Here is a 25,439-nt window from a genome sequence, read left to right on the forward strand (position 1 = left end):
GATGACGGTGATGAGGATGACGATCATATTTGTTCCTTATGACACTTAAATGATTTTTGCTCATTTGCTCTGACTACTTATACCTTGTCACCTTGATAAGCAAATGTCTGTACTATTCCTAAATAGAATTAGCTCTAGAACTGATAGAGGATGGCCTAAGCATGACCTCTGCACTTCAGTGTATGTGCATTTGTAAGCAGACGCCTGCCGACGGTGCTATTATTAACAATGCATGTTACTACGAGTGTAATAACTTTTGCTCTCCACTGATGATGATCATTTACTGTTTATATGTTGTATGTGCATGTGTATATATGTATAATTTCTCACTATAGTCACCTTAGGTCTAAAGTGAATACTCAAGAGTACAAAGTCTCAGGAGACAGGTACAACCATTTAGAAACTCTCACATAACCGTCTAAGCTTTAACCTTTGCCAGTCAGAATGCTGCAGACCAAGGAAGTAAAGTGGAAGTTCTTTCAGTATCTTGACAGAAATGTCGTATTAATGCTCAGTGTTATATTGTTTGGACTAGTTAAAAGGATTGGTTGGTAGTCAACTCCATACCAACTCCATACCAACTCCATCAAAGAAAATCACCAGCCTGTCCCTTTAACCAGTTGAGATTATGAAGCATCTAGTAACATTTCTGTTTACATTTACTGTGATAACTCTCTCAACACCTTCCTTTTGGCTATCTGTACCAAGTCCTCTGATGAAGTGTTAAAGTGAGGTCGAAGCAACTGGCGTATGGAAGTTTTACAAACTCATGGTTTTCCTTCCCGTGAGTTGTGGTGTTTCACGCACCATTAACTTTGTACCCGAGGAGTTTAAGTCAAAAGGTAGAAAACTTCAACCACGAGATGGTAACGGCAATAAGAAAATGGCATATATATATATATATATATATATATATATATATATATATATATATATATATATATATATATATATATATATATATATATATATCTATATATATATATATTGCATTGACAGTACTCTATTTCTTTTTCAAGTCTTAAGCATCTGAAAAGTACATTGCCTACTTTTGTCTATGGGAATTTATAGTTGCCAACTCTCCTTGATAGGAATGCAGTATATCACGCAGATTGTAGAGCATTTGCCAAGAGTATATGCGTTAACGAGGCGAATAATTAACCTGTAGATGCCAGTGCATTTTGTAACCCATCTTGTATATTTAGGTAGGATTTTGTTTTTCTGAACAAGAGGGATCTTAGAGGGCACAAGGGTCGATAGAGGAGACAAAGGCAAGGTCGTTGATAATTTTGAAGTGAATGAGAAGATTAAGTCTTGTCAAGAAGAGAAACAAAAGAAGGAGCACCTTGAGCAGAAGAGTTGCATTCCAAATAAGGATGAATAGGGTCCCTATAAACCTGTTATAATATTGGGGACAGGAAAAGGGTGTTCGACATTGAAATTAAGTTCCTATCGTTTTAGAGACATTAGACGATTTGAATTGACATCCCCAAAGACTTGTTTGAAGTAATGTAGACAGTTCAAATGTTCATGGAGAAGATGCTTATATACATCATCAGAAAATATAACAGAATTAGATGGGGACTAGCAAAAGTAAGGATCTCTACACAAGAGACATTGTTGAACCTGTCTAATTTATCTGCTCCCCATTCATATGTGAGATTCACTGCACAGAGCATCAGAATATGAAGAAGGTAACAACAGGAGACTTGTGGAAAGCTTAATTATCTGCATAATCAAGTAAAGGAGAAAATATAGACCAAAATAGTCACTGATACGAGGAAAGAAAGAGTTGGTGCGAAAGGAGAATGATGGGAGGCTTCATTACTTTGTATTCATTTTATTTATTTATTTATATATGTATTTTGCAGTGCCTGGCTTCCTTTGTAACCTGAACACCAAAAATGCTGATAAGAATGACAGGTTCTCTTAGACATTGCTGTATAATAAACAGATGGGAGAAGAGACAGAAAGACAGGAAATAACTATACCTGGAACCATAGAGTTTGACATTGATATGTGATCCCTATTCAGAAGTGCTCGAAAAATCAGGATGACTCATTAAAATTATCAAGTTTAGATTAAATGTGAATAACATTAGGTCAAGGAGGTGAAAGAAGAAATATAGAGTGCTAAATATCCTGTTAAAATATGAGTAGCAAACAAAGATTGGATGTCATTGATGAATGGACAGAAAAGAAACAGCGAGGGAACAGAACCCTGAGGAACACCGTCAGGAATAGAGAGGGATGATGATGTACTATCAGTAACTGATATAAAGCATTTAGACAGTAAGCTAGAAAGAAGTGTACAGATAGGATTAAAGCCACTTATTACCAGGATGTTGGCTAATAGTATCATATGCCAAACTCCATTAAAACACATAGAGGTATCAAGAGCAGTGGCAAAATATACCAGATGCAGAGGTGGTCAAATATTATTGAAATAGGAAAACAAGGTCACCAGTAGAACTTGCCAAATAGAAGCCATAGTGGGGATGTTAAAGAAGGAAATTGTTATTATTGTAATTATTATTAAGTCAAAAAGTGAGTTAGTCAAAGCTTTGAATGCTCTAGCAGTATTAGAAGTGAAAACAGTTGGATGGTAGTTGGAAGGATTACAGCAATCATCTTCATTTGAGATGGGTTGAACCAGTGCCTATTTTTGTAACCGTGAGGATAAGTAGCCTACACAAGTTACCAGTAACAAGGACAGCGTTAGCCTCAAGGTTTCACACAAGGATAAAATTGTGCCTAGATATCTTGGCAATATATACAAAGACAGGAATCCTGCGGATCTTATAACCAGTGAAAATTGAGGAGTGCATAGGATTAAAGAAGCGAACGGAAGGATAATTAGACGCATTGGCATAACCTGGAGAAGAGTTGAGTAAACAGTGAGAGGAAAGCTTTATATCCACGAGAAGAGAAAAGAGAAGGAAGTTCAGAGTACATCCACTCACAAGATATAATAGAAGGTTGCTTAGGAGGGGCTTGGGATGACGTATGTGCCCGCTTTCACGACCGAATGGGTGGAGACCGTGGGTGGTCACGCCGTGCATTAGGCGGAGAAAAAAGTTTTGACAGATGGAAAGAAAGTTTTGAAAGGAGGAGAAAAAGTTTTGAAAAATGGAGAGAAAGTTTTGACAGAAGCAAGGACATGTACTTAGTTTCCTTCACTGAGATGCATTTTGCTTCTTGAAGTCCCCAGTCTTAGTAATGTTTGACTCCCTGTGAGAGCCAAGATGAATATGGCATTTATCGTCTTTCCAAGATTTTTGGAGAGATTTTAATAACAGTGGAATATTACACTTGTGAAGGAATGTCCTAGATAAGGTTGAAGGTTTAGTTGTAGAGTTGCAGTCATAGTTTATGTAGTTAGCCAGCTTCTTAATGATTCTGTTTGTGAATTTATAGTCTGTGCTTGTGGTTATCAGAAAGAGTATGAAGAATCGTAAGTGGTGATGTTTTAGCTTAGATAAACATTCGTCAGTTCTACTATAGTCTTGATTCCAAATAGGTGAGTCTTTCGCACTTCATTTCATAAATCATATGCTTTTGTGTATGTTTATGTAAAGTAAATGTAAAACTGCATTACATATAAGCTGCATATTTTTAATTCAGAAGTTATCGTTGTATATATGCTTTTAATGGTTATACTTTGATCTCTGCTTTACTTGATCTGCAGAAGCAAATATGCAATTATTCAGTTCCAGGAATTCTTAACCCACGGGTTATCTCTGGAGACTTTCTTTTGATCCGATTTCTTCTTCTTATTTTCAGTTTTAGCTCTTGGCCAGACCGTGCACCAGTGATACGCTTGCGGAAAAATGCTCTTTGAGAGTTCTCAAGTACAATCGCCCCCGAATACGTTTGAAACATTTTTCATACGTTTTTTCTTAATCGTTCGGACACTTGGCGTTTGAGAAACGGCTTTGTACAAACGAAATGTTGTGGGAAACGTTTCAGGTTTTTTTTTTTTGAGATGCTGTCAATTTGTAATGTAAGATCTTTCTGGACATCCAAAGCCTTTTTGGGCAAACCTAAATCTACGTTTTATATTCGAAATGTTTTGGAAAATGTTTCAGAACTTTTTGTTTCGAAGACATTTAGATATTGAAACCGACATCTTTCTTGGCTTTCGTTTCCTCATTTTTGCAGAATTGCTTTCAACTTTTTCTTTTGAGGTTTTGCATTTGCTACAGATGATTAGTTAATTTATGCTGAAGTTTGTTTACTCTTCGATGAAAGTTGAATATACAGTTGTGAAGTTTTTTTGAGAATAAATGACAGCAAACAAGGGAGAGAATTCAGGAGCAGGTTCTCATTGTGTTAAATTTTGGTAATATGGTAAGTTTAATATTGGTAGTTTTTTTTATTTTCCTTAAAGTGAGAGTTATAAAGCTAGTTGAGCTCTCTCTCTCTCTCTCTCTCTCTCTCTCTCTCTCTCTCTCTCTCTCTCTCTCTCTCTCTCTCTCTAAAAAGAAAAATAACTGGAAGTGAATACTCATAGCTCCGTCCAGATCTATGCCATCAAACCGGGAGAGTTTCAGCTCTCTCTCTCTCTCTCTCTCTCTCTCTCTCTCTCTCTCTCTCTCTCTCTCTCTCTCTCTCTCTCTCTCTCTCTCACAAACAAACTGAGAGACCAGTGTTCGTTTCTCGAAGCAGGTGAGGAAGGGCAAATTGGAGCTTTCAATACGCCTATGTTGACCTAAGCAGTGAATTACGTACCCAAATGTTAGTCAACTGTTGAGAGTGGCAGTTAGGGTGGAGAGAGAGAAAAAAAAAAGTAGACGTGATGTTCATTGTATCGTCATTGTATACAGTCAAAACGGAGTTTCTACTCGTAATGCAGTTACGTGATGGCAGGGGCTATATGTCTGTATCTGATACGGGAGACTTTCCCGAGAAGAGATTCAAATAATTCCGCAAAATCGGTTTTCCGAAAATCTGGGATTCAAATATGGCTGACGACTGCATTACGATAGATCACGGGGAAACGTAAAACCTCTAATGGACCTTTATTAGTTTAGGCATTTTCCCTCCTTCTTCCAGCGAGTCCTGGAAGCTCCTGTTTCCTGGAGGGGGGCCTGGAAGCTGCAATGCTGTTTGGAGGTCGTTCCAATCAAAAACATAGTCTAACAACTGTCCCGAAAATCTCTAATGAACCTTTATTAGCTTAGGCATTTTCCCTCCTTCATCCAGCGAGTCCTGGAAGCTCCTGTCTCCTGGTGGGGTCCCTGGAAGCTGCAATGCTGTTTGGAGGTCGTTCGAATCAAAAACATGATCTAACAACTGTCCCGAAAATCTCTAATGAAACTTTATTAGCTTAGGCATTTTCCCTCCTTCTTCCAGCGAGTCCTGGAAGCTCCTGTCTCCTGGTGGGGGGCCTGGAAGCTACAATGCTGTTTGGAGATCGTTCCAATAAAAAACATGGGCCAACAACTGTCCCGAAAATCTCTAATGAAACTTTATTAGCTTAGGCATTTTCCCTCCTTCTTCCAGCGAGTCCTGGAAGCTCCTGTCTCCTGGTGGGGGGCCTGGAAGCTACAATGCTGTTTGGAGATCGTTCCAATAAAAAACATGGGCCAACAACTGTCCCGGTCAAAGAAACGACTACGGTTTTCCTCGTTGTCTGAATATTTGTATCTTGATTCGTGTTCCTCCTCGCAATTGTGTTGAGCTGAGTTTCGTTGTTTTCAGTATGTTGAGTTTTAGAAGGTGGAAACTTGCTCGTGTTTATATTTTCTTATATTATTTCTGATGTATTCAACCGCTGCTTTTTTGTCCTTAGATGATATTGCTTTAACAAAGAGGATTTGAACAAAAACTTACTGAACTGGCTACGTCTTACATTCTGGTATGTGTGTGTGTTTTCGAAAAACGTATGGAATTGGATTTTATCATATTTGTTGGTATGTTTTGGTATGTTTCTGTTTTTAGCAAAAACGTGAAAAACTTGCTACTTTATATTTGGTATTTTCTCTTAAGATTAGTGTTTCCAACATCGATGATAACTTGTTTCTTGACAAGTATGGTACTGTCAGTAAATTCACGTATTTCAATACGGTTTTTTAATGTGCTATTTTAGTATCAACTTTCGTCTACGAATTTTAATTACCATTCTGTGTCCTGTTTTCCTTTTCTTATTTTTTAATTATGCCCTAGATGGCAGTGATATCTGTTTAGGTAGGTCGTAAATTAACGAAAATGGTTCGAAGGTATTTATATTACAATATACGTTTTAGTCAATGATATATATAGGCTATATATATATATATATATATATATATATATATATATATATATATATATATATATATATATATATATATATATATATATATATATACATACATATATACATATACTTTTATAATATATTTCAATATTTAATTACCATAATATATTCAGTTTCCTCCCCTAAACCAAAATGAATTTCTCTAAAACTGCATGACCCTAAACAATGATTATAAATGCCTTATCACTTTTTTCTTAAACACAATACATTAAATCGAGATTGAATGTTATGCTTGCATTTCCGGCACTTTTAAGCACTCACTCACTTTAAAATGTGGTGGTTGTGCACTTGGGAATTGTTACTTATGCGCACTTATAATACGAAAAACTCTAACCATGTTTTAAATATTTATATTTTAATGTACCTTAAAGGAAAAGCCCATTTGAAGACATCATTATCATTACTAGTTTGGAGAAACAAATCCACAGTTGTTATGGGTACAAATGTATTTAAAAATAAATCTAAACGGATCAGATTTATTTTAAAATACATTTGTACCCCATAAATAATTGTGGATTTTTTCTCTGTTTCAGGAGTCGTGCTACTACGAGTATTTTTTATTACTAGTTTCTTTAGATCAAGCTGGCCTTATACCAGCACGGGCGCATGCTCTTGAGCAGCCCAGATTGTAACAGCTTGTGAATCGGCAGCGCGAATTGTATTCAGTAATTTCGTAAGAATATAGTTGCTGATTTATCATTTATCCTGATGTGTATTAAATTTGGTTTTGGCGTCTCGGTCAAAATGTCAAACTCCCCGTAGGGGGGTTGCGCCGTCAGTGCACCGTACTCTGTGCAATGTAGGCATTACTTAGGTTCTTTGCAGCGTCCCTTCGGCCCCTAGCTACAATCCCTTTCATTCCTTTTTACTATTCCTCCGTTCATATTCTCTTTCTTCCATCTTACTTTCCACCCTCTCTTTACAATTGTTTCAACATAATTTTTGAACGCTGAATGACTTAATAGGCCCCGGTGCTTTCCCAGTGGCCTAAATTTTATATTCAGTTTCAGTTCAAAATGGCAAACAGAAAATAAAACCGATTGTTCCGAAATATTTTGGGATGATTACTGTTGATTCTTGTAGTGATTTTGCTTTGATAACAGAATACTAATGTACAAGTTTTGATGAAATTTTGCGAAAAAGACGAATTTTGGCCAGGAGCACTACCTGAAATTTTAGTGGAAATCTGTGTCGAGATTTAGAATGTGTGGAGAAACTTATTTAACACGATAAATGGCCAGAGTCATTTTGGCGACAAGTATGCAGTGAGTGAAAACTTGGTTTCTCGTATTTCAATGTCTCATTAGTTATACTTTGTGGTAACAGCTGGTGTATTGAAACATAGCGCTGGTTATTATGATAGAAATGTTTAAGGCGATATGCAGTTAAGGCTTCCTGGTGTGTGTGAGAGAGAGAGAGAGAGAGAGAGAGAGAGGGAACGTGGTGTGTTGGGTTGTGAAATGTTTATATGGCGGGTAACAGAAGATTGTGGATTATTCATGTGTCAAAGAAAAATTGTGAATATCAGTACGTAAATTTCCAAGATCAGACCAATCCTCGTGTCATGGCTAAAAGTGGAGATTGTTTCCATGTTCATGTGAGCTGGGTTTTTCTTTATAAAAAAAATCTCAATTATTTTGTTCTCTCAGTTATTTCTTACGAATTAACTGTTTTCAAACTAAAGCTATGAAACTTTTGATAACTAAACAACTGTTTTTGTTTATATGTGGTTTTTGAAGATGCACAAAAGGATGTTATATATTTCTAACATTTACCAAATATTAAGGCTTAGGCCATAAATTAGTGTGGGTATATATAAATCATTGTGGTTATCTATATCAGTTAGTGGTTATTTTTATATTTTGACCTTAGTAAAAAAAAATGACGTTTTGTACTGATCGTAAATCACCCAGGTAAGTGATACAGCGCCCACGAACGTCTTTGGAGAACCATGAAGTTATGTATATTAATAACTGTTGTTGTTGATAACTTAGAAAGTTTTTTTTTTTGTCATGTTCGCCAGAGAAACAATTGAAATTATTATATATATATATATATATATATATATATATATATATATATATATATATATATATATATATATATATATATATAAATGCATATATATACAGTATAAATGTATATATATATATATATATGTATATATGACTGTATACATAATTGCAACTGTTCAAGCAAAGAGAAAATATTGTTGTAGTTATGGTTTTGTTATATTTGTGTTGCGTGAGATTGAATCCGTATTAATATACAGTAGGTGTTGTTAAGGGTATCTTTTGTAAGTATCGTCTCTTAATTTCTTCCACAAAAAAAAAAAAAAAATCCCCACCGATTTTCATGACATTTTCTGCGCGTTTTGTCGTTTTACCAAACTCGATTCTCGAAAGGATTGCGTATCAAACTTGATCAAATATTTTCGCTGTGGGATTCCTTTTGCTCTCTGGGATCCCAGTCATGTCAAACTTTTCATTCCATTTCAAACGAGATCCGTGGAGAATTTGAATTAAGTTCTTTCTTATATGGCGTTTCAGGAGTTATATTCGATGCTGGTTTAGTGGTTGGTGTCGTGGGATGCCTCTCAGATATCGTGGGTTCGCGTCTCCCCTGGGGCGATGAAAACTCACTGGCTCTGTATCATGATCAGTTACTGCTGCTGTGAGGGGTCTGCGGTGGGAGGGAGGTTGAAACCAAAATTCTTTGGAAGCTTGAATTTCGAGTCAATGGCCCCTTTGGTGGGCTTGTTCCATGTGAATAGGTTTCATCTACTGAAATAATAATAATAATAATAATAATAATAATAATAATAATAATAGTTTAGCTGTAATCATTTTGTAGATGAAAGTATTGTAGAGTAATTAAAGGGTTGTTAATTTTATTTAATTTTTTAGAACTTGGACTAATTAACTGACTTATTTTTACATGGTGCTTGGGGGCGGGGGGAATTCGATGTTGTTTTCAGTGGAAATTTGTAACATGAAGCATCACATAGTATTTTTTTCCTTAAGTCGTACTTATTTTCATTATATTTTTTTAAGTCAGACTTATTTTCGTTGTGTTTTTTCTTTAGTCAGACTTATTTTCGTTGTATTTTTTTCTTAGGTCAGACTTATTTTCATTGTATTTTTTTCTTAAGACTTATTTTCATCGTATTGTTTTCTTAAGTCAGATTTATTTTCATTGTATTTTTTAAGTCATACTTGTTTTCATTGTGTTTTTCTTTAGTCAGACTTTTCATTATATTTTTGTCTCAAGTCAGACTTATTTTCATTGTAATTTTTTCTTAAGTCAAACTTATTTTCATTGTATTTATTTCTTAAGTCAAGACTTATTTTCATCAGCACAATTCAGGATTCTATTTTATTTCCTTACTTTTCTTTTTGCCACTCTTTTGAGATTCAAATTTACTGCTTATTCGACGTTTTTTATCATAAATAGTATTAAATAGTAAAACATATTCTTTTGTTGTTAAATTCAAACAACTTAGTTTTAAAAAAATTATACGTTCTTTTATATTCCATACGTATTCTGATCGTGTATCGCCTACACACAATGCAGTCTCATCAGGTCATAGATATTTTAAAAAGCCGCAGAATCGTCTTGTATACGTGACAGGAGAAGAAATAAAACTGCATTCTTCAATTAAACAACGCGCAGCTGAAACTCGGACATTGCAGAGTTGGGGAAAGAGACCAAAATTATTTAACAAAGCGTCGTGCAAACAAGGCACCGAAGTAATTAAGAGAAACGAGCTCTGCGTCCGTCAATTTCGAACGATTAATACGATCCAGGGATGACGATCGGAAGTTGCAGAGGAGATAGTTACGTTGCAGGTTGCTGAAACGATCACGCGATCACACGCTCCGACGATCACGCGAGATGTAGATCGTTTTTTGGGCTGATAAGAATACCTTGGAGAATACAGTATAATGTTATCGTGCACATTTATAATGGCTCTTGATCAGATCGCTTGCAGTTGCTGGATTGCAGATAAGTATTAACGTTTGCTTTTCGTGCAACGAATGTTTTTTTTTCAGTATTGCAATTCTTGCTTTACTTTCTTTACGGTTTAGAAGCTGGACTTTTTAGAATGAAGAATGTATGAATAGTACTTGTGACTGGTGGTCGCTGGTCTTGTTCGAGCGACAAAGCAACGCGCATGCCATGAGCAGTAGAGCTTCATGGAGCTATCCAGCAGCTCCACCTACCTAAGGCTTTTGAAAACTAAGTTGTGAAATGTTTAGCGATAATGAGGTTACTATAAAACGAAAGAATCGTAATACAAACAAAGCTGCCTTTATTGGTTTAATCTAACAAAAAACTTGTATCAGATGATTTTTCATTTGAGTTTTGAAATAAGATCATTCTTGACTATTGTGTGTTTCCGAATGGGCCGTTCTTGATGATTTCTCTGAAACTTAAATATTTGCCATATGGACTCAACGTCCTCCCATTAAGAAAGCTCTTGTGCTTAATCTTTGTTTACAGTTCTCTGAAGTGTCAAACATTTTCATGAGCTTGAGACGGAACATTCCTCTTGAACGTAAACCTTCAGAAAGGTGATTATAAATATAACTTGTCAAGTTGGTTTTACCCTTGTAAATTGGAGGTTCCAGCTGAGTAATATAAGGATAGGTTACCTGTTTAATGAAGGCCATATATAGATATAATCACTTATTTATCAGGTTTTTTTCCCAGCCGTATAAACTGAATGTATGCTTGTGTGCAGCCGAGAAATTCAAATATAGGTTGCCCTTTAAAATGAAGCCCAACGGATTTTTTTTTTTTACTGTACCTCCGTTCATATTCTTTCTTCCATCTTACTTTCCACCCTCGCCTAACAATTGAGTTATAGTGCAACTGGGAAGTTTTCCTCTTGTTACAAATTTCAAACCTTTTAACTGTCATTTTCTGTTTCAGCGCTGAATGACCTCATAGGTCCCAGCGCTAAGTCCTTTGGCCTAAATTCTGTATTTTATTCTTCTATTCCAAGGAGTTTTAATTTTGGTATACCACTAATTCTGCGTGGAAGTCGCAGAATCTAAGGTCAACCAGTAAGATTAGTCCTCATTTGTCACTCAGTTGGAATTCTCCTACTTCCTCGGTGTTTTCCGAATCGCGTAACCCACTTACTTGTATGACAAGTAGGCATAGGGATCTGTACCCGTCTCTGTCTCTCCTCCTCCGTCTATGAGTGAGGCAGGTACTGCTTTTGTTACCCTCTGGTGTCACGAGGAGAGTTTTGCAACAGGGGAACCTGATGCATACGAAAGTGGTTTGACTGGAAGGACTGCGTTGTCATGTGCGCATGCGTCGTGTCAGGGGGCGGGAGACAGTTGTGTTGCCTGGAAGCGTTTTCTTAATCTTAAGTTCTTAGTGTTTATTTTAAAAGCAGCGAAAGTTGCCGACTGTCTTAGATGCGTCTTGCATTAGTAAGAACAAGTGATGATTGTTTGTGTCGCATATCTAACCAAGGTGCATGTGATTTGAATAGCATGCAATTGCACTACAGATTTGGATGTTCCCGACTTTTCACCGCCTACTTGGTCGTGTGCGAGACAGTATTTATTGCAGCTCTAGGTCCAGTTTTCTGATATTTTCAGTCACCTCTTTTCTTACATCACTTTCAGCTGGTTAGGCTTTTTGTGGGAGCTATTTGTTCCCGTTTTCATTCTTTACATCAGGATACTGGATGTCCAGCTACGTCATTGGATCCCCGTAGAGGGTTTAGTGCCGTCAGTGCACCTCATGTGGTGCACTGTAGGCATTACTTAAGGTTCTTTGCAGCGTGCCCTCGGCCCCTAGCTGCAGCCCCTTTCGTTCATTTTACTGTACCTCCTTTCATATTCTCTTTCTTCCATCCTACTTTCCACCCTCTCCTAACAATTGAATCAAAGTGCAACTGCGAGGTTTTCCTCCTGTTACACCGTTCAAACCTTTTACTGTCAATTTCCGTTTCAGAGCTGAATGACCTCATATGTCCCAGTGCTTGGCCTTTGGCCTAAATTCTATATTCAGTTCAATTCAGTTCATTCTAAATCTTCGGGCCAGCCCTGTGAGAGCTGATAGTCAGCTCAGTGGTCTCGTTAAACTCTAATAATAATAATAATAATAATACGTCATTGGAAATCTTTCCAATAGGTTTGGTGTATAACACTTGGCGAATATATAAATGCAGTTGTCGTTATTATGGTCCCCCATCACCCTTAATGTTGCAGATGTGACAAAGTGCAATCTTGACTGGTCAGGGAACTTATTTTGCCATTTTGTACGCGAATTTTTAGTCTTGTTCAGTAGCTCGTGTTCAGGAAACACACACTGTGAGGATTTGTTCCATTACTGTTGTGTAATGTGCGAAAAGTTAGCTGTTCTGTCAGATTGTAACTGAACCTTAGTTTTAGTGTTCTTTCTCAGATGCTGTAAAACATACCACTGTCGTTAATCTGTAAATGGGCTGAATTTCAGGAGATTCAGAAAAAAAAATCTGTAAACGGGCTGCTAAGCTTTGAGATACGATCAGACCTTTCGTCATAGATGTGCATATTTACAGAATGATACGTTTCAGGAACAAATAAAACAAGCACTGTTCAGAGGAAATATACTTTCACCACTTAAATATTTAGATGAAATTATTTGTTTGAGATGCAATAGCTTTTATTGGTAAGTGAACTAAATCCTTTTGACGGTAAGTCCCATGTCAACTGGAATATTGACTTCCTTGTGGTTTAAAAGAAATAGTATCCTTAACATTTTTTAATCTCCGTCCTGTCTCCTTTATGATGTCACAAAGATACCTCGAATCACTTACACAGTTGGAGAGATACTCGTGGTCATACGCAAATCCTAGTATTTTACAAGTGCTTCTATCTGCCAAAGGTGGAGGAAGTAGACCCTTGACAGATACTTGAACTGTCAGTGGAGTACTAGTGGTCACTGAGTGTGGCTGGTTTATTTATTAAAGATTTTCATTCCAACGCCACCTCGCTTCTCTGTTCGCTGCCTTTTCGCGGGGGAATGAATCTGTGAATTGTACACACACACACACACACACACACACACACACACACACACACACACACACACACACACATATATATATATATATATATATATATATATATATATATATATATATATATATATATATATATATATATATATATATATTTCTCTTCCTTTTATCTTGTAGCTAAACGTGAGTGGTTATTTCTAATACGTATTATTTCGAAATGAGTCGGTGACATGAAAGACACGGTTTTCTCGCTAAATATTCGTTTTCTTGTTTAGATATGGCAATTGCTTCTGTATCCTTTCTTTCAAAAATGATATCATGTACAGGTTATAGAATGCTGATATTCTAACACTGTAGATGTTCTATTTTAATGTCAATAAGGATGAACATAGCTGGTATTTTCTTTTGAGTATAACTCAGCTTCTACGTTAAAATCACACATTATTATTATTATTATTATTATTATTATTATTATTATTATTATTATTATTATTATTATTAAATGAGCTCGTTTCTAGAACTTCCCATAAGAATTTGCGCTTGAATACACCTGAAGGAAGAGAACTCAGTCCTCCTCATTTGTCATGGTAACTGTGCTCATCAGTTGAGCTTGACTGGTGCCTTACCGGTAATTTTTTCAGACTTGAATAGCCTAATGTATCTGCCACATGTAATTAAGACCCGCAAGCAAATTGTGTCTCTTATATGCTGGGAATCATCGTGATTACTTCAGAAACTTTGGATTTTGCCTTCTTTTAGCTTAGCATGTGTTTCAGAAGGCTAGTGGTGGGTTACATGCCTGATTAGATTTTTGAGGACCCTGGTTGAAAGATTAAAGACACTACCTATGCCTGGTTTACTTTCAATGGAGGTCAGGTGTCGGACTGTGTAGTACCTGTTCAAAGGTCACTGTTAATTATGGTAGTTTCCAGTCTATCAACTCCTCAGGATATCCGCATAGCTCTAGCCAGAATCTAGTTTGTCGTCTGCTGGTGCAGTTTTGGAAGTATGGCGGTAGGAATCTCATGGTACCGAAGATTCTTTATCATTTTTCACTCAATTCCTCAACCTCCATCAACAATGTTACGGATTTATCTTCTGCTAACTTTGTAACTAAGAGAATTTTTATTTCACAAAATTCGCAATTAATGCTTATTTATCTTCTGCTAGTTTAGTCAAGAGAATTGTAGGTCTCACTTGCTGAGCTTAGTGAATGCTTTCTCTAGTTCTAAGTAGTGTGATTAGATTGTAGTTGGTTTGATAGAGTAAGTTTTTATTGCTGATCTCAGTCATTTTAACAATTATGGTTTTCCTTAAGTTTGTAAGTCCAAAGAAATTTTGTTTTAATTTCTGTAAGTCAGTGGGTGAAGGTCCCATGATGTATTCTTCAAGAGACCATTCCTGGGTATAATGTAATCACTTGTACGAGATATGTTGGTCAGTTTCAGATCTTGGTGTCTCCCCTCTTGGCACATTGAAGCAATGTCATAGTATGTCGTGAGTAGGTCTTACCCCCAGAATGACAGTTTTCAATGCCAGGGCAGACTGACCTGCAGGAGGCTTAGTACCTGGATGAGTGCAAGAATCAAACGTTACCTGGTTGTTACTAATTATTGCAGGGGCCATACGGTCTGCGGCGTTATTTGCCACAGGACTCCTGTGCAAGGGGATTATCTGCGGCATCACAGCTGGAATCACAGGTATTGTTTTTTGACTGGATGCAGTAAGTCGTTTCCTGATCACAAGGCTTTGAGTCGAGCACAGAATAAACATGCAGTGCATGTGTGAGCGAATGGCTTTTTTTTATATATATATTACTTGTACGTCGTATGGCTTCCTAAAGAATCATAGTTTCTGAGCGCTGAAGGAGGAAGTAGCAAAGACGCTGTCCTTGAGTAATGTGAAAACTTCTGGACAAGGAGGTGATTCTGCATTGTAGCCTCCTGTTGTAAGTAAGCTGCGCGTAGTTTCAACAAGCTGTACGCTTGAGTTAATCATTTTCATAACTTTCCATTCAGAGTGATTTCCGTAAGGTTGGAAGGAGATGCAGAATATTGAATATATATTTCTGATAGCCATTGTACATGGGTTTACCTGAAAAGAACATGAAAAGTATCATGTAGAAACAGACCTTTCCTTTGTACATAATTGTTTGGTGAAAAATTACAAGCTGGTAACGAGACCCATTTGGGTTCTCTTCAGTTTGCATAGAGAAAGGTGATGGTTGATGAATGCAACATTTTGAAGCTGACCCACTTCGCTATGTTACTTTTGTACAATATGGTCACCTTTGAAAAAGTACCATTTGCTCTTCCCTAAACAGCCTTTTTTTTTTATTGCTGTGGTGTTGAAGGAAGGGTAGCAGTCTAAAGACTTCAACAGCTGCCAAAGAAAACTTACAAAGCCGCGAAACTGTTATAAAAACTGCTTTTTTCACGTTTGTTTTTAGCGGTAAAAATTATTAGTATAGAATTGGAAGCTCGAATGCCAATAGTATTTATGATATATATGTCTTATCTCCCAAATAAGTAATCAGTTTTATTATCTTTCTTGCTTACTCCAGAGGCTGTAGGTCAGCAGTGCCAAAGAGCTCTTGACAATGTAAATACAGTGCAGCATTACTTATTCATATTGTTGTCGGGCTATGATGCTTCCTATGATAACTGTATCTTTAAAATGTGTAATTAAAAGACCACAAAGAGCCAAGAGACTTTGGACACAGCTAAATCGACACACTGTTGAGTAAAACTTCAAAGACAGCCTAGAAATTAGATTTTAGATAGAGCTTAGTATTACTGAACTGAATAGATGACCCATGTGCAGTACTAGTACTGCACTGGTACCACACATGGGATATCTACTCATTTGCGTTTCCTCCTTAAATACTAGACCTCTTATTTCATGTGAGCTGTAGTGTGCTTGTATGGTGGGGAAAGGTCATCAGAAGTAAACAGTTGGTTCAAAGACTGCATTGGTGTTTATCAGATGTGACTCATGCCCAGTGCAGGCCGTCACTGACCCTTTAAAGAGGATCCCAGCAGGTGTATTTGTGTTTCTGGAACTATGGAAATACCATTGCTGAGCTCAATAAAGGCGTTTGTTTGGAAAGACATGCATTTGCCAAGGACAGTGTCTAAAAGGCAAGAATATTTGTGACAGCCTTTTTGTTTAACTATAATCAGAATTAAAGGAAAATTGTTGACTTTTGTGTTAAGTGACAGTGTCATAGCTACCAGCTCATGTCGTTGCAGTTGAATAAATCAATGAATGAATGAAGGGCTCCATCCAGAATTCCTATTCATTATGTAGCATGACTTGGTTACCCGAGCTGTATCAAATTGATGTAATTGTTCCTCTTCCAAACCATTGACTATCACACGGGGGTCTTTGGTGAGCTTGCTCAGCCAAACTCTGTGGAGACTGGTAGTTGCCAGTGGAGCTATCAATTCCCTCTTCAAGGTGGGACTGCCTTCTTCAGCAGCAGGGTAAACAGTGACATTTAAAGAGCAGGGACGTTATAACTTATGACAGAAGTTATAGTGTTCTAAAAAATCATGGAGCTGTACCCTGGAAATGGAGGCTAATACAAGCTGTACGCATTGCGTAGGTGACCTGGCTGTAGCTGGAATACAAGGTAACGTCGGTGTGACTTTTAGCTGAAGTAAATATCTCCAAGGGTATTTACTATACTCTAGGTGTATCTACCTTCCATCCCCCCTACTTTTGCCCCACAGGTTACCTCTGCATCATGTAAAATGAAAACCCCTTCCACCAGGTATAGTTTGCGAGTGGTACCAGTAACTATTTCACAAAAGCCCCATTCCAGGCAGTTAAGTCAGTTTTGGTGTTTGTCTTCACTATTTTATTAGTAGTTTTAGGCTCAAATGAAATGAGGGTTAGCATTTAAGGGAAACGGAAAAAAAAACTATTTTCTTAATGCAGAACTTTACAGCTCTAGCTATAGAAAATCACTTTTGTGCACCTAATTTTTAGAGTTGAAGCACGCCATAGTAGATGGCTTCGTGTTGTCTTTTTCAGTGTCTTATCAGGTAACAGTGGAGACTGATTCATTTATAGAAATGATAGAAATAGCCTTCTAATTAAGTAGCATCTTTGTGTTCAATTTCTGGAAGTTGTTTGATCGTGTTAACTCTACATCTTTTAACTGCATTTTGTGTGTTTTATCTTACAAAAGCTTGTAAATGTGACTGACAGTGAGATGAACAGGTAACCCGACGAATCCATTGGCTTATGAGAATCATTGGAGAAATTCTTTTATATAAAGCCAAGCATTATGGAATTTTGAATTTGGGGGTGGGGGCGGGTAGTTGAGGAGCATTGGTCAGGGGTTACCAGCTTAATTTATTTTGGGTTTCTGAGTTATTAATTATGATGTCAAATTTAGTTGCCCTACAACTTATGGCAAGTAATTTAACCAATGTTTCCAACCCCGAGATCGTTAGATGGTATTGTATATAAGCGACATAATCACTCAGGACACGAAATGAAAATATACTGAAAATGCCAAAAAGTGGGTAAAGTAAAAGAACGCGTCCCAATAGTAGTCGTATATTTACTGCATACCCATTATGTTCATCACCATTGCTCTACTTTCTCTGCTCTTCGCGTATGGGCACTGTGTTCTGCAGGTCATTACTGGGCAGGTTCGTGACCCCTGTTAGCTTATTCCGTAAGAATGTGTGCCCTCTTTGAATAATAATAAAGAGCTGATAACTCGCAAAAGGTTCGTATATTTATTTATATATTTATTTATTTGTTTGTTTATTTACTTAAGAAGCAGTAACATTAGTTAATTTTAGACAAAAATGTAATGTTATTCTATGTAGAGCAATAACCGGAGGTGTGAAATTTACGTACAGTAGATGTTTGGTATGAAAAAAAAAATGTAAGTTTTGAATTTGGAAGTGGTCTGTAATACGTGATAGCGTCTGTTTCCAGTCCCATGCTCAGTTATTATTATTATTATTATTATTATTATTATTATTATTATTATTATTATTATTATTATTATTATTTATGAAATGATATGGAACGAGACAAAACGGTAAAGAAAGGAGAGGTGTATATCAAGTACAGTATACAAGAAAAATGAAATTAAGTTGAGTGAACTGCAGAACAATAAATGCCTTAAGCTTAATATTACGGCGTTGAAGACTTCTGTTGCGACGCCAGCTGTATGTATAAAGTCAGTCGGTCTACCTCTCTTAGGTTGCTGTGGCGATGTAGTTAGTTTAATTCCCCTATGAAAATTTAAACCTTAAAAGTATTTGGGTTGTATAAGCATGTTTTTTTACTATATATATATATACATATATATATAAATTATATATATACATATATATAATCTATATATATATACATACATAGTTTGCGAGTTAGGATGTATTATTTCCAAACTATTATTTTTTTTCTTTTTTTGCAAATATACCCAGTCCTTGAAAGTACTGTATGCATTAGTATGTGTTTGCATACTGAATCACTATATTTATATTCTCACATGTGTATATGAGTCCGTGTACTCATGTGTCTTTACGTAAAAAAGTGACATACCCGGTACAAGCTGGTTATTACCAAGTGCAAGACATAAATTAGCGAACAGTAAAGGCAACGCTGCGTTTGTTATGCAATAAACCAGTCATAACCTGATGCGGCGGTACTTGGGAGTAATGAGACCAGCTCTAAGTACCTGTTTTCATTTTTCATCTCTTCTTTTCTTTACACTGATATGAATTTACCGTAGAGATGCATCTTTGGGGTGTTATTTTGCTATATTCTGATTAATCCGTGCGTGTGTGTGTATGTGTATTACGAGTGTTTATTCAAAACCACTTTTATAGCCTAGACTCATCGAGCTCGTGAAATGCGCATATCATTTTTCTCCTTTTTTAAGGATTTATTGACAATACGACTGTGATATTGTTTTGCGATTTTTCCTCTAAATAAGCGAATGTTTACTTTAAAATATTACGTAGAATAGAATACATAGATTTCGATATATTTTTGGTATAGAGTGGACTGCACATTGATTTTTATATAGAGTAGTTCAGATTCAGATTTTTTTTCATAGAAATAATTGACCCTCAGAGATTTTGTGTTCTGCAATTTTGTTTTGATACAAACCATCTCTCAATACTTTTTTGAAATCCACTGTGTGAATAATGAACTTGTATGCCAAAACGCTGCTTTGTGCAATGAAACTAAACTTGTGAATATACTCGCATGTTGATAACTTCTGTGTGAATATGTTTCTTCCTGTTAAAAGTAATGCTGTGATATAATAGCACTTTTTCACCACCTGTACAGTGTATAACGTGAATACTTATGGAACTTAAAATTCACCTTGAATAATTATGTAAAGGAAGTAAGAGGAAATGAGGTATAAATAGGGCTGCCTTTCTCTCTGTCAATTTTAAATTCGTGTGTTTGGTGATTGTCATGTCTTTCATCACCGCATGATGTTAAGAATCTGTTTACTTATTAACGAAATTTCTGTTGCGTCAGTTATTCTCCAGAAACTATTTTTCCGAGATTGTAGAGGATAATACTGATGTACTGTTTGATCTTTGTTATGTATCACTTTTGCATTATTTAATCTGTGGATATTACATTTCCCGTGAGTTTAAAGAGAACATCATTCATATTTACTCATTTTGTTTTAATCTGGAAATTACGTTTCCCCAGAGTCTAAAGGTAACATTATTTAGATTTATTCCCCTCCATTTTATTCTCCTGTATTTCGATTAAACTTATTTACTGTACATTAATGTCCCGCAGAACCAGATCCAGACCTCAAGAGGAGCGAGACGGAGGAGATAGCTGGTCTCCTCAACTGGAACAGACCCCACAGTCGTGCTTACGGTCTCTCCACCACGCTTTACGAGCGTCATCCGCTCACCAATGAGCGCGCAGGTAAACAAACTACTTCTTCTTCTTTGTAGTCTGCCTGTAATGTCATATGTTAGTCACATTTGCCATGCCACCGTCAGATTATCTCTCGTTTCTTAACTTTTCCTTATGTGCACTATTTCTGCTATTTTTTTTCGCGCCTATATTGGTGCACGTCAGATACAGACGACCATCGTGTCATCTTATATGTCTTGATCTGTTGTTATCTTATGTGTTCGTGATTACATTGAAGTCTCAGGGAATTCTCTTTGTTGGAACGTTGATCACCTGAATGGATGTGAAACCTTGATATTTAAGACAGAATTGCGCCACGTGTTACTTTTCTCACAGCTAATAAATATGATCATGATATAGGCCTTATTTTTGGGGGGAGACTCGTCTTTTACCATCTCGGAACCACGACAGAATTCCACGTCGTTGTGTTAATGAGAGCTTCTTATCTCTCAAAGTATTAGTGCTCTTCTTTTGTTGAGGTCCCACGATATTATGGTGCCCAGTGCCTGAAGTCATTTGTCCTCTTCAGGGTCAAATTGTGGAACCATCTTCCCAGCAGTGTTTTGTAGCTTGGCTCATATATATAGCAACTGCAGTTCTACAGTAATGGGCCATGCTTCTGTCTCATAGATTGCTCATTTATATTACCTGCTCTGTGTTTTTATCTTGTTATTTTATTCATGTTAAATTTCATTTGTATCTTTGAATTTTGCCAAGTGAATGTTAGGCTAGTTTAATAGAATCTGTGTAATATAGAAATCTCACAGTTTGTACCATATACACCAGATTCAGTAACAACCTTAAATGTCATGTGTAGGTCAGACTTGAAATAACCATTATTTCTTATATATATTCTGAATGAGCTGCCATTAAAAAAAACACTCTAAGGTACTCTCTACCCATATTTCAATGCACCTTTTTTCACATAAGATATAGTGATTAACCCCTAAGGGCCAGGGAAGCAGAACAACACAAATACCTACAAAGCACAGAAATTTAATATCTGGTGCCTGGGCCAAAGGCTTGACACTGAACTATCCCAAGAGCCAGGCATATTAGCCTAAAAATAGACCATCTCCAATTCTGATGATTTTGCTGCCAAATTATGACTAAGCTCATCTTTTACATCATAAAATATTAGGTTGATTCACTTTAACATTTAGCTTTTGCAAGTAGTCAAACATACAGATTAAGTGCAAGACTAAAATAAAATGTTTCTTGATTTCAACCATTTTTTGTTTTTTCTTATTGCTGCTTTTGCTCAGCCTCTCTCTTGTCACATTGGTTCAGTGATATGAATGAAGTAATGTGAACAATACTAAAAGATACCAAGAGCTTTTCATTCAAGATGACTGAAATAAAGTATTAAACACTTGGTTTTTTCTTGTTGTGGCACTAGTGCTGCGGTAAACTATTGCGGGGCCCTTGCCATATGTTAGAGAGGGAAACTAGGTTTTAAAAGCACCAATTATAAAAAGAAACTATTTTAAATGTGTATACACATTAAAACAATTATCTTCAACTTTTCCTCAGCAATAATATTTTCTTATTTATGTAAGGTATCAGATGTTTAAAAGTGACAAAGCTACAGCCAAGTGGCATTATATTGTCCTTTTTCTTATAAATTCATTGACATATAGTAAGAAATATTGTACCTGTATATGTAATGGGATGGGAGTAATTGAAGACAAAGTGTTGAAGGGTAAATGCTAACAAGTAAATTGCTTATTTTAAGTGCTGTCACAAGCTGAAAATGATTTATTGTTTTTACCAGGTAATCCAATAGCCGATGCTTTTGGTGTTGTTGCGCGTGAGGATAGTGCAATCTTGGCTCTTGCGGATGGTGTTAACTGGGGAGAGAAGGCCAGCATTGCAGCGAGATGTGCAGTGCATGGCTGCTTGCACCATCTTAATACAGCCTTATATTCTCCAGCAGCTTCTCCTCCAGAAAATACAACAGTCAGTTCAATGTATACTGTATAATACAGTAGTTTATAATTCATTTATTTTCAACCAGAACTTTAGTAATATGTATTGCAGTCTAATGCTGATTTAGGTGGTCTTTTGAAACTATCAGTTGATAAAATAAACTTATTGTTATAATTATTTATTTGGTATTGTAATGTGTCATATTTACTGTAATTTCATGTAGTTTTTGCTGAAAATGAATCTATTATATCTGTTGGGATTAAAAACCAAATCTCTTCAGAATATAGAATAAGAGACCCATTTACATTTTATCTTCTCATTGTTAATTTCTCACCAGTTTTGTGCTCTCTTCCAGCAGGAGGTCTTCGTTGCCCTTCTGAGGTCCTTCCATGCAGCACATAGTCTCATTTTACAAGAAGATGGAATGCTGACAACGTTGACTGCAGCCGTAGTTTTACCTCTTGCTGATAAGGACCAGTTTGTGGTCTGCGTTTGTAATGTTGGGGATTCGCTGGCATATGTCTATTCACAGAAACATGGTGTTCGGGAAATAACTCAGGGTTAGTTACTGTTGCTGTGCTTGTAATTGGCTTACTTACAGTGCATTTCCTTTGAGTAAGTTCTTGTAATTTTTTCTGTTTATCAAAATCATGAAGAGTTGTTAGACATATACTGTATTTTTGCAAACAGTTCTGTTATTATGAGTATTGAAATTTTTAGAATAAAAATTAACTTTATGCAGAATTTTAGTAGGTCCCCAAAATCAAAACTTAGACAGTTTAGAAACTAACAAAAACAGAAATTTTAAAGGTACCTATAAATACTTGTTGAAGGAATATGAGATTGGCATGACATACATTTTTATATTAAATATCCTTATATTTACCTTTTTAAGTTATTCATTAAAGAAAGCAAAGCACTGTCAATTGCATAACAGGTTTTAGAGTAAGTAATGATTATTTTCTTTTCATTTCAGGTTCCCATGATATTTATAGTATGCGCGATATGCGCGATGCCTTAGGAGCCTTAGGCCCTGTAGATGGGCAAAACCCAGAGTTGAATAATTTAACGTGCTCATTAACGTACTGTGATCCTGGAGATATCGTCTTCCTGACAAGTGATGGCATCTCTGATAATTTTGACCCAGTTGTAGGAAAGTTTGCAATTCCCAAAAAAGAAAAAGAAGTTAAAAGTTCAAATAAAGAACAGGGTGGTGGAGAGAGATCAACACCAGGGAGGGAAGCAGGAGAACAATTTAATGGTACCCATAATGCACAAAATGAGACACCACAAAATCAGGGCTCTTCCATAAAAGACCCACGAAGCAGTGCTCAAGGAAGACGTAATGGTGAACGTCAGCCAGCTGCTAGACAACACTCGCAGTCCCAGCAGAGAGGGAGAGGCAGAAAGCATCAACAAGGGGCTAAAGAACCTCCTCAGAGTTCAGGGCCAGGAGGAAAACAAGTAAGGAAGGCTGTCTTTATCCTTTTAAATATACATTACACATATCCTCTTTATTTTTATTATTTTTTTTTGCAAGTGAAAGCTAACAGAAAGTGTAGGCCCAAGCAGCCTCTGACAGAAATACAGAAAAGGGATTAAAAAGTGATTCACAGATCAGGAGATTCAGTAGACTTGGTTTTTAAGGATAAGTATCAGAGGGATTGAGTGGAGCATACAGGAAATTCCACAGTTTCAAGGTAGGAAGTTATAAACAGTCACTGAACCAACCAGCGCAAAGATTATTGTTATTGTTAAATTATTGTTATTGTTAATTAAATGTTTGAGAAGCCCCAAGTCAGCCCAGCATTGTTTGTTGCTGACAACTAAAAGGGAGAAATGCTGGCATTTTTTTCCCAGTGGAGTAAAAACTGTAACAACCAGTACGAATTGAAATACAAAATGGTCTGAAGGAATGAAAGGAGGTCAGTATAATGGACGAATTGGCTTTGATTTAGTCCTGTCATGAATGGAAACAAAATTTGTAGGATACCAAGTAAAATAACCTACTTACTGAGACAGAGATTAAGCAAACAGGATTGTGGCTCCTTTTTCATAGATTTAGAGTAATCTGGACACTCAAAATGTGGTAGATGTTTTCCTGTGTGTGTCAAACAGAATTGAAATATTGGATAAGTGTTATCGGAGAAATAGGTGACATTATCTTCTTGGCTTTAAGTTCCTTCTTATCAAAAGTTGCGTTCCTAGCTTTCCCAAACTCTAATCATTTGCTGCTAGTCACAAGGGCCACCCTTGGCTAATAAATAAACAAGCAAACTAACAAAACTGAACCAGAATTATGAAACTTTGAGAGACATAGAGTAATAAAGTTTAACCTACTGTGAGATCAGGACGGGCACTTTTGCCATTGCCCAACATACTTTAAACCTGCAACCAAACCTGCAACATGGTTTTAGGAAACTATAAACTTCCCACCTCATGGAAGAGCTACCATACAGTATTTATTAGCTTTTATTTAGTTATACTCTTTGATAACACCATGGCTTTATTGTTTGATTATTTCTGTTACCCCATAATTGTGATGTCAGTACACTTAAAGCACAGTTGAGGACATATTAATACACGGTATTTCCATATTCAAAACATGGTATGAAGTTTATAGTTAGAAAAAATGAAGAATATTTTGCCTCTGTGGTCTTTGCGTTTCCCATGATCCTTTATGGGGAACTCTATGCTGATTAAAACGTTGAATGTATAATTTTTATGAGATATTATACAATGGAATAGCAGGTGTTTTGTTTGTTCCTCTTCAACTGCACACTGCTGTGAGGGTTTGACTTGGCACTACAGTACTTCTTCATTTTAAGTCTTGTTGTAACTTTAGGAATAATATGTTTTAATGTCTCTAACCTTGACAAATTGACGTAATTTTAGTTACTGAACCATGCTTTTTTTATTTTTATCTCTTGCAGCCCCTAAGTAATGTCAGGTCTGTAGGGGCAGGGTTGCCTGAAGATGAGGTTAAAAGTGACCCCTACCTCCCATTGGTTGAAGCACATCAAAGGCATGAATTAACGCTGTTACGTATGGAAGATCTCCTACGTTGTGGTTTAACCAGCAAGGGTCCTGTAACCTCCGCTCAAGGTTTATGTTTGGAGATGGTGCATTTCGCTACAAAACTGACAGTTGCAAAACGTCGGATTCTGGAAGACCCTGACTTGTATCCTGCAACTTCAAAAGATCTGTCTCGATCTGATCAGCGAAATAGACGGCGAAAGGTATTAAAAAATTTGCATGTCAT

At 36.5% G+C, this 25,439-nt stretch overlaps 1 protein-coding gene across 2 annotated transcripts in view; it reads left to right on the forward strand.

The window, feature by feature from the left end:
- The window catches only part of LOC136834267 (uncharacterized), a 195,542-nt gene that overhangs the window by 165,980 nt on the left and 4,123 nt on the right, over positions 1–25,439 (forward strand). The window contains exons 3-7 of one of the 2 annotated variants that reach the window (XM_067096622.1): positions 20,123–20,257; positions 22,023–22,207; positions 22,533–22,737; positions 23,154–23,641; positions 25,111–25,416. In XM_067096622.1, coding sequence (XP_066952723.1) covers positions 20,123–20,257; positions 22,023–22,207; positions 22,533–22,737; positions 23,154–23,641; positions 25,111–25,416 — 1,319 coding nt within the window. The remainder of the gene's footprint in view (positions 1–20,122; positions 20,258–22,022; positions 22,208–22,532; positions 22,738–23,153; positions 23,642–25,110; positions 25,417–25,439) is intronic. The other variant, XM_067096623.1, reaches the window with a different exon arrangement.

This window comes from Macrobrachium rosenbergii, chromosome 53 (assembly GCF_040412425.1).
Source record: "Macrobrachium rosenbergii isolate ZJJX-2024 chromosome 53, ASM4041242v1, whole genome shotgun sequence".
Lineage (NCBI taxonomy): Eukaryota > Metazoa > Arthropoda > Malacostraca > Decapoda > Palaemonidae > Macrobrachium > Macrobrachium rosenbergii.